This window comes from Pongo abelii, chromosome 6 (genome assembly GCF_028885655.2).
Source record: "Pongo abelii isolate AG06213 chromosome 6, NHGRI_mPonAbe1-v2.0_pri, whole genome shotgun sequence".
In the NCBI taxonomy this organism is placed as follows: Eukaryota; Metazoa; Chordata; class Mammalia; order Primates; family Hominidae; genus Pongo; species Pongo abelii.
This window is the reverse complement of record NC_071991.2, coordinates 156,703,843-156,719,772: the sequence shown is the minus strand read 5'-3', so window position 1 is coordinate 156,719,772 and position 15,930 is coordinate 156,703,843. Positions and strand designations below refer to the sequence as shown.

The 15,930-nt window shown below is 53.6% G+C and overlaps 1 protein-coding gene across 2 annotated transcripts in view; it reads left to right on the top strand.

Annotated features, from left to right (window-relative positions):
* VIPR2 (vasoactive intestinal peptide receptor 2) overlaps nucleotides 1–15,930 on the top strand; it is a 115,050-nt gene that overhangs the window by 33,353 nt on the left and 65,767 nt on the right. For both annotated transcript variants that reach the window (XM_024249821.3, XM_054560105.1), the window contains exons 3-4: nucleotides 3,416–3,523; nucleotides 8,954–9,051. In XM_024249821.3, coding sequence (XP_024105589.2) covers nucleotides 3,416–3,523; nucleotides 8,954–9,051 — 206 coding nt within the window. The remainder of the gene's footprint in view (nucleotides 1–3,415; nucleotides 3,524–8,953; nucleotides 9,052–15,930) is intronic.

Below are 15,930 nucleotides of genomic sequence, written 5' to 3'. Positions count from 1 at the left end.
CTCCTCACAGTCAGTGTCGGTCTCAGGTGGGTCCCGTGAGACTCCTCCTCACAGTCAGTGTCGGTCTCAGGTGGGTCCCGTGAGACTCCTCCTCACAGTCAGTGTCGGTCTCAGGTGGGTCCCGTGAGTCTCCTCCTCACAGTCAGTGTCGGTCCCAGGTAGGTCCCGTGAGTCTCCTCCTCACAGTCAGTGTCGGTCTCAGGTAGGCGCCGTGAGTCTCCTCCTCACAGTCAGTGTCGGTCCCAGGTAGGTCCCGTGAGTCTCCTCCTCACAGTCAGTGTCGGTCCCAGGTAGGCGCCGTGAGCCTCCTCCTCACAGTCGGTGTCGGTCCCAGGTAGGCGCCGTGAGCCTCCTCCTCACAGTCAGTGTCGGTCCCAGGTAGGCCCCGTGAGACTCCTCCTCACAGTCAGTGTCGGTCCCAGGTAGGCGCCGTGAGCCTCCTCCTCACAGTCAGTGTCGGTCCCAGGTAGGCGCCGTGAGCCTCCTTCTCACAGTCGGGGCTCTCGGCCGCGTCCGGTCCCAGGTAGGCAGCGTGAGTCTCCTCCTCACAGTCAGGGTCGGTCCCAAGTAGGCCCCATGTGCCTCCTCCTCATAGTTGGGGCTCTTGGCCAGATCCGGTCCCAGGTAGGCGCCATGGCCCGGCCTCCAGGAGGCTGCAGTCTCAGAGCCCGGGACTCCAGCTGGACGCGGTTCCCTGCAGCGTCCTCCACCCGTGCCGGTGCGAGGGGTATCGATGGCCTGTCTCTCGCCTCTCCCCCTCCTCTGCCTGCCTATTTAACACAGTTGCTTCTGTCTGCAAGGCTGCAGGGACATCTCTTGGTGCTGCCCTTTCAAATTTTTGGCTGTCCTTTCCGTGAGGTTGAGAAGCTGAGGGAGAAACTCCTGTGTTCCCGCCTGGCGGCTGTTGCCGGGAGGTTGCAGCCAGTGCCACGTGTGCGCCCCGCACTGTGGCAGCGCTTCCGGCTGCGCCTTCGGCTGCACTTCCTGCTGCTAGCTCAGCCTCGGCGCCCTGACACCCTCGAGTCCACTTCCTCATATCCTGACAGCTTCTAGCTCTGCTCCCTCACGTGCGGTTCAATTAAGGAACAAATGAAGGGAAGACTTTCCCTAGCCATTGAAGGGATCAGATGATAAGCTCTAGACGTTTAAATCAGATCCTACTGTAATGCAAAGACTGTTTGATGTGATGTGAATTTAGTATCTCTGTTGAAATTTAAAGCAGCAATTAGTATTATACAGTATATAATTATTGCATTACAATTTATATTATGTATTAGTTATCTCACTATACATTATCTTATTTATTGTTTATTTATTGAGACAAAGTCTCCCTCTGTTGCCCGGGCTGGAGTGCGGTGCCATGATCTGTACTCACTGCAACCTCGACCTCCCAGGCTCAAGTGATCCTCCCACCTCAGCCTCCCAAGTAGCTGGGACTACAAGCATGCTCTGTGACCTCCGTGAATTTTTAAATATTTTCTGTAGAGATGGGGGTCTCGCTATATTGCCCACGCTGGTCTTGAAGTCTTGGGCTCAAGGAATCATCCCGCCTCAGCCTGCCAAAGTGTTGAGATTACAAACATGAGTCACCACACCCAGCCCATTATTTTAAAATAACAATATTGTATAATTATTACTTTTTTTTTTGAGACAGAATCTTGCTCTGTCACCCAGGCTGGAACGCAGTGACGTGATCTCGGCTCACTGCAACCTCTGCCTTCTGGGTTCAAGCAATTCTCCTCCCTCAGCCTCCTGAGTAGCTGGGATTACAAGGCGTGTACCACCACACCCGGCTAATTTTTGTATTTTTAGTAGAGACGGGGTTTCACCATGTTGTCCAGGCTGGTCTCACACTCCTGACCTCAAGTGATCCACCAACCTCGGCCTCCCAAAGCGCTGGGATTACAGGTGTGAGCCACCACACCCAGCCATTACTATTATCAAGGCAGAAATTTGTCATTTTGTGATAAAAAGCTGAACCTTCAAAATAATCAGACACGAAACTGCCAGAGCTTGCTGTTTTATAGGAGATGGACAGAACTTTGCTGATCACACGCAGAGTCTTCACTTGGAGGCCTAGACATCTTCACTTTCCTCTCTATCTTGTTCACTCTTGGCTAGGAACCCCATCCTGACACCTCTCCATCACGTGCCCTACACACCAGAGTTAGAGGTGCTTGGTTTATGAACTTAGCACTTAAATAACTCTACTACTTAGACTCTAAGCAGCCTTACACGGGGGCTCACGCCTGGTGAGCCCGAGGCACATCTGGAGTTTCTAGTGATGCATTTATATTTGATCACTTGTTTCGAACATTTTAAAAGAAAACCAACATTTTCTTTAAATATGTTAACATTAATGTAATATGAATTTATGCACTTATTCAACTATTGGTATGTAATTTTATTTTATAATAAATATATTTTTACTTTTATTGAAAGTATTTAGAAACTATTTTCATCTGCAAAACTTAGTTCATGGCCAGCTTTTCAGAGACATTTCTGTATTCTTGAAAGTAAAACACTCCTGTGTTCACACCAAAGCTGTGTGTTCTCCATGGATGTATTCTTGCAGTTATTGCACAGGTCTGGGTGGCATGTGCTGAAAGGAAAACTGATGTTCGTTTGTTTGTTAGTTTTTACCGAGGCTAGCACATTGCATTTCCGATATTGAGGTTTAAGTAAGAGGTAAAATTTTAGAGGTCTCAAATATAGTATAAATACCCTGGACAAGTAGGAAAAAGTCCTGGGTTTAAACATGGATTCCATCACTGTTGTGTGATACTGAGAAGTCACTAAATGATTTGAACCTTACTGCTTTTCATCTGGAAGATAATTAATGCAATATTTTTATATCTTACCTTCACCAGGTGGTTATTAAGACCAAATAGTAGGTCTAAAAATGTTTAAGCTATGCATTATGCAAATTATTTGATAACTCCATGAAGGTAACCTAAGATTTTGTTGCTAATAAGGCATCTTGACAGTGAAAAATCAACCAAATATTATCAAATACTTCTATTTGCAAATAATCACTGAAGTCAGATTCCACAGAAGCAGAAGCACACTTTCCCCGGGCATCTCCCTCCCCAGTGGGCCCATACACTAATACCCAGTGGTGCCCATTTCATCACACTAGCAAATGCTGATCACAAGAAGTAAGTAATGATTCTCTTAAAATTCAGAAGGTACATGGTATACATTGAATTATTCAAATGCTTTCTACCACCATAAGGTTATTCCTCCAAAGCTAATTGAGATGAACCCACACGCTAACTATAGTCTCAATAATTGTGTTGGTGCAAGTGTGTTTCACAGGGAAGGAGTTTGCAAGGCAGTTATCTCATTAATGGCGTTTCTATTCGTGACGCTTCTGTCACCTTGCACCTGCCTCACTCTGCTTCTCTCCTTCCAGCCTGCAGTGGCGTCTGGGACAACATCACATGCTGGCGGCCTGCCAACGTGGGAGAGACCGTCACAGTGCCCTGCCCAAAAGTCTTCAGCAATTTTTACAGCAAAGCAGGTACTGTCTGTGGGTTGAGTTCCTGAGCTTCTCCAGGGTGTTTGCATCTGAGCGTCCATTTTTTCCATCCAAGAAGCAGGAACATCACTTTCCTTCAGGCATCTCCTGCTACCCTGGGGGTCAGGGAACAGCTGTGGCATATTGGGGTGAGTGCCCGTCTTAGGGAGCAGAAGGGCATCACCTGCCTTCAGCCAAACCCCAGAGAGCAGGGCAACTGCAGGGAAAGAATCATGGGAGACGGAGCCAAATTGGAACCAAAGCATGGGAAACATGCATGAGAGAGAAGGGGAGGCGAGAGCGGCATAAAGGAGGCTCCCCTCCTCCCGCTGAGTCGCCCTGTGAGCCCCAGAGAGCATGCTCTGGAAGTTTCTGGGAAGTGGGAAGTGTGGCACCCAGAGCCTCCATGCTCAGGGCAGAGGCCCCAGGACACACCTAGTTTATCGAACCCCCTCCCCCGACCTCCCTGTCACCTCACAGGTTTGATGCTGCCTGGAATTTGCAGTTTCTCTGGGCTTCCAGGCTCCTCCTCTGCACCCAGGGCATGCTCCGTATGCGGTGCTGCAAATATCTCTTGGCTGAATTCTGAGAGAAGGGTTTTGTTTGTTTTTGTGAGTGATTCAGATTTTCATAGTGTGAAGAAGTCTATTCAGAAAAATAGAAAACATAGGAAACATCTCGAAACAGAAAGCATAATACTTTGGAGCACTATGGAGAATTTGCTTTTATCTTGGACAGAGGTTAAAAGGTAAAGACTTTGGGAAGTAATAATGCTGTAGTGTTTTAAAGCAGAGTTTTGGAAAAGAGATTGGGACAGAGGAGAAGGAGATTCCAAAAAGAAGATTTTGACTTTCTCACCCCAAGTTGCCAGGAAAGCAGCCTGAAGGTAGGGACCATGCTTGCGTTAGCATCATTGCCCACCCCTGAGTTAGAACCTAAGTCACTTTAGATGACCTGAACTTTAAGAACTGTTCCCTCCAATCAGTAGCATCTGTACTGAGCAGCTTGGGCTGCATCCATTCTCCTGGCGATCTGGAGGGAATTGTTATGGACTCTGGCTTTTCCTAGTCAATGGCATGGTTCTGAGGCTTCCAGAAAGCACCTAGCAGCCTGGTAGTTTGCACATTAGCAAACACCAGAATCCAGTCCAGCCTCTGCCAGACAGAAGCTCTAGCCCTGCCTGGAAGCATCCTGCCGCCCCCTGTGAGAATGAAAACTCCCAGTTGGTTTTGGGTTAAATGCTTATTCCACCTTTTTCCCAAGCAGGCAGCATGACACCACCTTGCTATTGTGAGGAAACGTGGTGTTTCCCCAAGTCTGGGCACTTGAGTAGTCGCAGCTAGATGATCTGAAATGCAGGGGAAATATGCTTCTACTTTTTCAACTGATCACAAAAACATGAGCTATGCGAGGACATGCACAAACTGTGGACAGATGGTCCCCATGGAATGTCTGCATGGAATTCATCTCTGGGGCATTAAATGGGCATCCTTTGCAAATACTTAAAGAGATGTGGATGCGACTGGGGGCCAAGCAGGGCTGGGGTGAAGCCACCTGGCATCGTACCACAGAGGCTGAGGCTTCAGAGACTAAATTCAGCAGGATAACTGTAGAGTCTTAGAATGAAATGAAAGTCAGGCTTGCGTCTGCATGGTGCTCGGTGGTCTACAGAACACTCTACACATGTGATGGCTGCTCCTCCCATGATCTGTAAGGAAAGCTGGGTCATAGAACACACGTGGAATCATTTCTGCCCACAAACCCAGATGTTCCAGAAATAAGTCACCATTCTAATGAAACGTTTTCTCTTTTGATTTCTCATCCTTCCAGCAGGTGAGAGGTTTGGGGGCTGTCTGTCCTACGCTAAGCAGGTGGCCTCTGGGCATCGTCACGTGTGCCCGGCACTGTGCATCGTCACAGTGACCAGTACACTGGCGCCCTGTGTCTCTGTGCCAGGCGGGACCCTGGGCCCTGTCCAGAAGCAGTGGGCAGCTCCTTCTCCAGGTCCTAACCCCTGCCCTGCAGCGGTTCCAGAAGCAGCGGGCAGCTCCTTCAGGTCCTAACCCTGCCCTGCAGCAGTTCCAGAAGCAGCGGGCAGCTCCTTCCCCAGGTCCTAACCCTGCCCTGCAGCAGCGGGACCCGGGATGCAAGTCCTCTTCCCACCCGGGCTGGACTTCACCACTGCTGCTTGGGGAAAGCTGTGAGGATTAGGTGCTTCAGACATTTCCTGCCCCCATCCCCTCCAGGAGGCAATGAGCCAACTCTCTGCATAGAGGGGAACAAAGGAAGCAGGGAGCCGGGGTGAGAGGCACGAGGACTCATCACCGGGAGGACAGCCTTCTAAGAGCAGCTGCTGTTCATGCCCCATGCTCAGGGCCCAGGAGGCCGCTCTGACAGCTGTGTGCCGACCTTTCTCCCTTGACTTTCTTTCTGTGTTTCCAGTTGCTCCTGGTGCTCACCTGCCAATTCTGCATGGCACTGTTTTAGCCAGACCCAGGGCAGCAGCTCAGCCACCCATCCAGCACAGGTGTAGGGCCAGGTGTGGTTCTGAGCCTTTAAAGGGGCATGAGCACATCCCCCAGTGGAGGATGATGTAGGCTCGTGGGGCTTGGAATAGTCGCTGAGAAGCACTGAAGCCCTAAGGGAGACCTTCAAGTATTCGTCATCCTGCAAGTGGGCGAGAGCGTGCCCCCGCCCCCCACAACCTTTCTCTGCCCCTCCCCCGCCTCTCTGCCCCTCCCCCGCCTCTCTCTGCCCCTCCCCCGCCTCTCTCTGCAAGTTGCCACCTCAGTCATTTCCTGTCCTTCCACATCTGCCCCATGTGTCTCAGGAGTGAGAAGTCAGAAAGGATAAAGAACCTGTGAGGGAATCTGCGCTTCATAGAATGACTTACTTAGTTTGTGGAGTTTTATTTCAGCATCTTCTTTGCATTGGTAAACACTGATCTCCTGTAGGAAGGAAAAAAGGCTGCACCTCGCAGAGGATGAGTGACAGGCTCAGCTCCCACCGAGGTCCTGGCTTCCAGGCTCAGGATAGGGGCCTGCAGGTGCCCTGCTCAGGTGAGAGCCAGGCTGTCAGGTGTGGCGCTTGGCCCATCACTCACCAGTGTGACTTTGGGCAAGTGACACGACTTCCTCAGCCTTGGCCATCTCATCTCTGAGATTAATTGGAGAGCTGCCTCCTGTGGTGTCAGGATTAACTGGGCTGATGCAAGCACAGAGCCCGGTGTTCCTGAGGGCTCAGTGAGTCGTAGCAGCCATACCACATAACTAGTATTATTATAATAACTATTATGAGTGCTGTTCCTGAGTCTGTGGTGGGCACATCATTTATCTTTGTGGACCTGTCTCCTTGTCTGCACAATGGGGCTGTGGGACCAGGTCTCTAGGAGTCTTGCCTGCTTTAGGGCTCTGTTTTGCCTCTACCGTGTACGGGGTTTCTGCAGCTAAGAGGCCCCCAGACCCCGCTGGGGCTCCCTGTGTGAGTTGTGGGCCTTGTAGTCAGAGCCCCTGGTTGGTGATGGTGTCGGGGTGCCAGTGGGCAGGGCTGGCCCTGTGGCCTTGCTGAGACCAGTCTCCCACCCCACTCCTCCCCAGTACAGCCAGAGCCTGGCCCAGCCCTCTCTCTGCCTCTCATCACTGCAGGACAAGAATCATGCACGCACCCCACTCAGAAACTACTGAGTCTTCAAAGCCTTGTTTTCCCTTCCTGTAAAATGGGAACAGCAGCGCCCACCAAGTCTGTCTTGCAGGGTTGTCTTGAAATTAAAAAGTCATGGGAGTGAAAATATTTGCTAAATATTTTCCCAGGCAGGAAGATAGGGGTTCCATTCTGGCTGCGCCAGGAGTGCATGGAGGGGTCTGGCCTCCTGGGCTCTGCTGTGGGGGTGATCCTGACACCATGCAGCCATGCCTGGGGCAAGGCTGGCACGGCGTTCAGTGCCTTGTTTTATTCTTACGGCTCGGACACCTTCGAGAGCTTTATCACTTACTGTTCTGTGTGGCCATCTGCTAAGGACACACACAAATAAAAGGAACATTGAATTTCTGAGCTTACATATGATTTTAGTTCCTAGGAGCAAAAGATGAGATTGTAAGGGAACAACTGCCTTGGTTTCCCACAATTAAACTGTAATTCCGCCATCCTTTCTTCCAACACCAGTGGCCAAATGGAGCCTGCCCTACTGGGTCACGATTGGTGGTGAGGGCGTGGCCGGGAGGAGGGAGGGTGCTGTCAGGAACTGCGGCAGGCTGGGCACCCGGTCACCATTGGTGGCGAGGGTGCTGGCCGGGAGGAGGGAGGGTGCTGTCATGAACTGGGCGGGGCACTGTCATCGTCGGTGGTGAGGGCCTGGCTGGAAGGAGGGAGGGTGCTGTCAGGAGGAGGGAGGGTGCTGTTGGGAGGAGGGAGGGTGCTGTCAGGAATGGAGCAGGGCAGGCACCCAGTGACGGGTGGCGGTGAGGGCCTGGCTGGGAAGATGGAGGGTGCTGTCAGGAGGAGGGAGGGTGCTGTCGGGAGGAGGGAGGGTGCTGTTGGGAGAAGGGAGGGTGCCGTCGGGAGGAGGAAGGGTGCTGTCAGGAGGAGGGAGGGTGCTGTCAGGAACTGGAGCAGGCGGAGTACCCGGTCACCGTCAGTGGTGAGGGCCTGGCTGGGAGGAGGGAGGGCGTTGCTGGGAGGAGGGAGGGTGCTTCCGGGAGGAGGGAGGGTGCTGTCAGGAACTGGGCCGGGCACCTGGTCACCATCAGTGGAAAGGGTGCTGGCCAGGAGGAAGGAGGGTGCTGTCGGGAACTGGAGCAGGCGGGACACCTTGTGACCATAGTGCTGTCGGGAACTGGAGCAGGCGGGGCATCTGGTCACCGTCAGTGGCGAGGGTGCTGGCCAGGAGGAGGGAGGGTGCTGTCGGGAACTGGAGCAGGCGGGACACCTTGTCACCGTCAGTGGCGAGGGTGCTGGCCAGGAGGAGGGAGGGTGCTGTCCGGAACTGGAGCAGGTGGGGTACCCGGTCACCATCGGTGGTGAGGGCCTGGCCGGGAGGAGGGAGGGTGCTGTCAGGAACTGGGGCAGGCCGGGCACCTGGCTCCAGGATGGCCAGGGCTTGGCTATATATATCACTTATGGTGGCAGAACCTAAGAGTCTGTTAAGAATTTTCATTCTGCCCCAAAAGAACTACACTTACAGTTGCGGTAATTAGGACTTATGACACAGTGCATTCACTCATATCTCAGGTCCCGCCAGCCCCAAGAGGTAACCTGCTGGCCAGGTCACATGGACTAGGAGACCAAGGAAGGCTTTTTGAGTGGCAGTCCTGTCTCCTAGCTACCCCTAGGTGTGGGAAGCATTTTAAGAGAGCACGGGCTCAGCACGGACTAAGGTTCCTTCTAAGGCCAGTTTTCATGGACTTCCAGATAAAATATCTGAACTTCACTTTCCAGGAAACATAAGCAAAAACTGTACGAGTGACGGATGGTCGGAGACATTCCCAGATTTCGTCGATGCCTGTGGCTACAGCGACCCGGAGGATGAGAGCAAGGTAGGCTCCTGCGTGGTGCTACGGTGGTGAGGTTCCACTTCCTAACACTGCACCAGCAGCCCCCTCCTGCCCTGCAAGAATTATGTAGATTTTTCCCCTAAATAATCCTCTAAGTACCAACGCTACTTCCCGCTTTCCAAGTTAAGCAAAGTCCCTGCTGACACTTGGGATTGTTTGATTGTTCCGTCATTTTGCAGGCAGGGAAAGGCTGGTTTTCTTGGCCTGCTGTGTGCGTGTCTGGGAGATGGTGAGGAGAACCCGAGAGTGGCCCCACCTGCCTGAAAGTTACTTTTCAGATGGGTCCTGGAGAGCACGCCCTTTCCGCATTTGGATTTCTTGTCCCATTTAAGATTTTGCCACATTCTGGGGCATTGAGAAGTCAGTGCCATGGTTTCCTGAGCCCTGAGCCTGCAGCAGAAGATGTGACCACATTAGGGTGTCTTTTCAAGCTAAGAGATCCAGCTTGTCCACCGCCAAGAGGCGTCTGGGAGCAGGGGTCCCAGGATGAGTTGGGGACCCCCCCATCCGGGCTGCACAAACTTGCTGCAGTGATCTGGAGCTCTCGGGTGTTATGTCCACTGTGAACCCTTCTGCAGGGCTATCTTTCAGTAATGAAGATGTTTCTCCCGAGTGTGGGATGTGTGGCCTTAAGCTCTGCTCCAGTCCATCCGTGCAAACTTCCCCAGCTCTGCCTCAGGCGGCTGCTTCTCCTGAGGGCTCACTCTGCGCTACGTCTACCTGTGGTTTATCACCAGACAGACCTCCATCCTTCCCAGCAGCCCTAGCAGCACCGGTGGGTGGCGGGCGCCGTACCAACCCGCAGCCAGAGGTGTGTGCAGAGTGTGCTCCCTGCACAGGGCGAGGCAGGTGACAGGGGATGCATTGGAGGCTGCTCTAAGGAGCCCCGGGAAGTATCGGGCTCCCCACATGCAAATGTTCTCCTACAAGCCCACAGCATTCCAGGCAAAAGCATCAGCCTGTGGGCCGATCACCTCCTGCCCTGACTCTGCTCCGTCTGCCCCTCCTGGAGGTGTGGCCAGCTTGTGGGCCGATCACCTCCTGCCCTGACCCTGCTCCGCCTGCCCCTCCTGGAGGTGTGGCTTCTGCCCTCTGGGCCCCCAGGGGATGGTGGCAATGCTGCCTGGCTGCCTCTTGGGCGAATGAGCCAAACTTTCTCACAGAGGCTTCCTTTGCTCACTTCTGTAAGATTCACAACTCTAAGCCAGTTCTTTCTCCGCCAAATTATTAAACCCTAGGAAAGGAAGTATCTTATACAGTAACCAATATCCCAACGATTAGAAGGTAAAACTCCTGACCCATGGTATATGGGTCATTTTCACACTGCTGATAAAGACGTATCTGAGACTGGGTAATTTATAAGAAACAGAGCTTTGATGGACTCACAGTTCCGTGTGGCTGAGGAGGCCTCACAATCATGGCAGAAGGTGAAAGGCATGTCTTACATGGCAGCAGGCGAAAGAGAGAATCAGAGCCAAGCGAAAAGGGAAACCCCTTATCAAACCATCAGATCTTGTGAGACCCATTCACTACCACAGGAACAGTCGGGGGAACCACCTCGTCAGATCCCGTGAGACCCGTTCACTACCACAGGAACAGTCGGGGGAACCGCCTGCATGATTCAATTACCTCCCACTGTGTCCCTCCCACAACACGTTGGAATTACGGAAGCTACAATTCAAGATGAGATGTGGGTGGGGACACAGGAAAACCATATCACATGGCCAGCGGATAAGGTGGTAGTGGCTGACATTGGCGGGTGTTACTGTGAGCCCACTGTCATTGTATTCAGTGGATAAGGTGGTGCTGGCTGGTGTTGGCGGGTGTTACTGTGAGCCCACTGTCATTGTGTTCAGTGAATAAGGTGGTGGTGGCTGACATTGGCGGGTGTTACTGTGAGCCCACTGTCATTGTGTTACTTCAGTTAGGCTTGAAAACAACTCACTGCATGGATGGAGAAGCTGAGGCTTAGGGGAGTGGTGAGGTGTGCTCCCCACTGGTGAGCAGCCACAGCCAGGCCCCAGTAGTCTGATTCCCATGCAGTCTGCTTGTTGCCATCTGGTCGGGACAGCTCCTGGTCCTACCGCCCTCGCTGAGTGGGTCGAAGGCACCTGCAGGAGCCGCCCGGCTGGGGACCACATTGACCTGTGGGCCCGTCTAAGATGCACTGTCCCCCATGGCATCCAGTGGAGTTGAAAGAAGACTGAGTTGAGTGTTGGGGGCCCAGCTCTGGCGCGCATGGCTGTGAGCCCTTGAGGAAGGTCCTCAGGGAGGGTCCTGGGGCGCATGGCTGCACCCAGCTCAGCCAGGGAGAGGGGGAACATTGTAGCCTCTGTCATCACACACCATGGCTGACAGCTGGCTCTGGTGTGTGAAATCACAGCAGTGACAATACCATCTGCCCCAGGCTTCCATAGGAAAGGGAGCGGCCAGGGGTCTTTGGGCCTTCTGTGGCCTGGGGGGGATTTCAAGGTCCAGGTGGGATCCCCAGTGTGTTGGAGGCACCACCTCTGAGTCTTCATCTTCATCTGCACCTGGCCGGCAGCTGTGCCTGGGAGACATTAGGACAGAAGTGCTGGTGAAGAGCAGAGACCAAGCCCCCCAGCAGCGTCACCCAGAGCCCCGTATGTGCAGGCTCCGTCGTTCATTCTCTCCTTCCTTTATTCACTCCATGAATAAGCATTCCCTGAGAACCTCCGTTCTGAGCCCCCCTGGGTTATAAAGAGTGACGTGGATCTGGGAGGCAGTGACAGCCGCCGCCTGCTGTGGCAGTGTCAGCCCACAGAGTCATGCCCAAGCTCCTTATCTCCTGTGTCCTCCTGGGCACACCCTGCGAGGCATCCCAGGGACACGTGGCAAGCTCTTCTGGGTCCATTGGTCCTTCATCAAGGCCCATAACTAAACCCTGCCTGCGTGAGAATAGTGGCTCTGTGATCCCCTGATGCTTTGCTGTTTAGTCTGAAGAACTATTTTTCTTCTTAATTAAACATTTCAGAGATTCTGCAAATATTATAAGTGCATATTCACTGCTAAGGGATTAGAAAGTCAAAATATTTTAAAGTGAGAAAGCAAAGAAAAGGATGGCACAAAACCAAAATGAATAATTTTTCTTCCTGTTGCAGTTTCTGCTCGTTGAATACTTTGAATACTTGGTGGGTTTAGGGACTCGCTTCCAAGATGAAGCGACGGCACATAGCACAGGCGGTTCTGGAGGCTGCAAGCGCCAGAACAGGCCCCAGGCAGCCACGGGTGGACATGCACAGCCCTGGGCTGGCTCTGCCCGCCGGCAAGTGCAGGGCTGCCTGGGAGCTGAACTGAACAGAGTTTCTCCTGCCCGGAGCTCACGCTTCGTCCCATCAGGCCCACTTGCTTCCCAGATTCACATTTTTAGTTGTGTTTCCTGCTTGCACAGGGCCAAAGTCTGCCCTGGGTGTTGTGTGTGCAATCATTATTGTTTATTGTTTTCAAAATTAATTAAATTCGAGAAAAAAAATTAGCCTCCACAGAAGCCACAGACTTGGCTACATGTGTGAGGGAATCAGCAGAGATGTGGGTGTGGGAGCCCCTGGGAGGAGAAGGGCTCTGGGGACCAGAGGGCTCTAGGGCAGCCCCGGGCGCTGCTGAGCAGCTGCATCTCATCTGAACCCAGAGCCCGAGGGGCTGTACGGGCCTTGGCCTTTATTTGGGGTCTCACCTGCTGCAATCAGATCCGGAAGCAGATACACCAGCCAGGGATCAGTCTCCCTATCTAAGGTCTTCCCATCTGTGTCCTCCTCCCACCAAGACCAGCTTTCAGGCCTGGGGGAGTCTTAGGTCTTCACTGAGTAAAGGGTTTTATCCACAGTGTATCAAGGAGCAACGGCCCCAGCCCTTGCCCTCCACAGCTGCTCCTCTCCGCCTGCCCACCCGCACTTCGCCGTAAGCCACAGTTCTCGAGCAACACCACCAGCAGACTGAGGGCTCGGGATCACCAAGCGTGGAAGGCTCCCGGAGCCATGTGCTGGGGCCCGACCGCCCGGCCCTGCCCTGCCCTTCATCCCATCACAACCCTTCTGTGCTGATGGGTGGGGGCCGGGGTTCCCACTGCGTGGAACACAGAACGGCTCAGGCAGAGGACGGGAGCGGCAGCAGCCGGGCTGGTGTGAGGCTGGGGATTCCGCTTACCCCGGCAGGGCTCAGGCTTCCAAGAGGCCACGGAGGAGCTCGTGGGACTCATCGTGGTGTGGGCTCTGGCCCAGTGGGTCTGTGTGGGGGCTGAGACCCTGCCTTTCCAGCATGTTCCCAGCTGGTACCAGTTGGAGTCAGAGCCTGGAATCCTTACACGAGAGGCCAGAAGCCTTGGCCTCAGCAGTCCAGGCCTGAGAACCCGCCCAGCTGTCACTCACTGATGGCTGAGTGACTTTGCACAAAGCCCTGTGCCCGCCCTGTCCCACTCCTGGGATCAGACCCAGAAATTTCAGTCTGTGTGTCCCAACTGGCTACAATTGCTGCTCAGCTTCTGGAAGGTGCCTCTTCAAGCCTGTTTCTTGAAACAAGACACTGAAAAGCACACTTTGTGTCAAAAGGTCAAAGGGAGTGGGAATTCTCCTTGGTGATTTGGATTTCATCTTGGGCACCGATGAAAGAGCACTGAGTGGGGGCTTCCCTCCTTGAGTCAGGGTCAGGCAGAGGCAACGCAGTCGAATCTCTAAGACCCTGGGCACTCACAGCTCTGCCGTTGCTTCTGTGGTGGAGGTGGCCAGGGTGGAGTGTGGCGTTCCCGGGAATGGACCCAGCAGCACACCGTGGTGGGCACGCGAGGTGGCCGGCTCCCGTAAGTCTTCCGTGTTACATACTTGTTAACTCCGTTCTTACATAAAGAGCACGTCTGCTAAATTTAGCCAAGAGAACTGTTTGGCATTTCGGCCTTCCCATGCTTCAAGTGCACACATTTCTTCCGAGTTACGCCACATCCCTAAAAATAAGCCTCTGCCCTCCTCCAGCACTCAGGCCACCGCGGTGACTCGTTCCCACTGATGGCAAACTTCACTCCCCAGGGCTCCTATCCCTGGTGACAAAGATCACAGCAGCTGGCACTGCAGATGCCTTTGTAGGAGGCACCATCTGATCATCCTGCCAACCCTCCTACAACCCTGCAAGGACACACCAGCCTCCCAGGGTGCCAGGAGGAGCCTGGCAGAGACCCCCAGAGCAGCCTGCCCCAAATCACCTCTGAAAGCAGCAGCATTTCTGAAGGAAGCCTCCCCTCATGGTCCTCAGGCCCAGCAGGTGCCAAGCTCGGTGCCAGCCCCGAGGGCATTGGCTTGAGTGATGGGAACGGGGACAGCAAGGCGGCCACGGACAGGGTGGGCTCGGCCATGGACACAGTACTGCGGAAGCATCCCGAGGTGGGTCAGGATGAGAGCTGGGCCTGTGGCTGCTGCAGGGCCCACGAGACAGACCTCAGGCAGGGGCAGAAATCTGGCCACAGGCAGAAATCATTCAGCAGTCACCTGGCACAACCAGACAGGATTATGAGCACTTTTCTGCTGTTTAGTTTTAACCTGTGCATGTGATGCTTAATACTTTCCAAATAAATGAATGAGTCTTTTCAGGGCCAAAGGAGACACAGAACCAGGGAAGGCGGTTAAAAAGGAAATGCACGGATATGCTGGTGCCTAGGGACGGCGATTGGGTCTCCAAGTTCTTTAAGTTCTAAAGGAATCCGCTAGGGAAGATTCTCCTAATGGGAGGGAGATGAAGGTGAAGGAATTAGAGGTCCACGTGATCAGGAAGGTGGAAGGATGGAGGAGCACACCAGGATGATGTGCAGCACACCAGGATGATGTGCAGCACACCAGGATGATGTGCAGCACACCAGGATGATGTGCAGCACACCAGGATGATGTGCAGCACACCAGGATGATGTGCAGCACACCAGGATGATGTGCAGCACACCAGGATGATGTGCAGCACACCAGGATGATGTGCAGCACACCAGGATGATGTGCAGCACACCAGGATGATGTGCAGCACACCAGGATGATGTGCAGCACGGGACAGCGGACCTGTAGGAAACACAGTGGTGCACCAGGCGCTTCTGGGCGTGGAGCTGGCCAATGCCGGAGGAGGGGAGGTACAGCCTTGGAGGACGGACCATCCAAGGCAGCAGGGTCTGCACACCAGGTTCCGCATGAAGGAGTGTGTGGCCCCGGGCAGGGGTTGAAACTCTCCCGGTCTCGATGGATAGGAGGTCTGTCTTTGGGCTCAGCAGCCTTGGGTGGGATCCCCGGCGTTGTGCTCTGGGGAAGGGTCCAGCCTCCCTGCTGCTCCCCTTAAGGAGAGGTCTGTATGTGGGCGGCAGATGTTCAGCTTGGGCACCCAGCAGCTGGCTCTTGGGCCCCACAGGTGGTTGGGGCGGGGGCACTGCTTCCAAGAAGGTGTGCGCCCTGCAGCTTGTTGCCAAGAGCCCCCCGGGAGCCTCCAGATCATACACCACACACCACACTGGCCCCTCCAGGACACACAGCACATGCTCCAGGACTCAGCATTTATGGTCCTAAGAAACAACTGAATTAAAGAAAGTGTGGAAACCCAAATTTCAGGGTTCTAGGGAGGTCTGTTAAAGACTTAAAAAAAAAAGAGAGAGAAGGAAGAGTTTTGAAGGAATTCACCTACTGCCTGTCAGGTCGGCACCAACTGTCACATCCGTGTGATTTGGAACCTGGATAGGAGCACGGGCTCTTGGAGACCATTGTGGGCAGGATAGCGGCCAAGGGGGCAGAACAGCAGGGCCTTGAGCCTGGGGCTCCTGGTGACACTCCTATTCCCCCTCTTAATAGTCCTTTTGCTCTATTTTCTGCTTTTTCAAAAATAAGAATA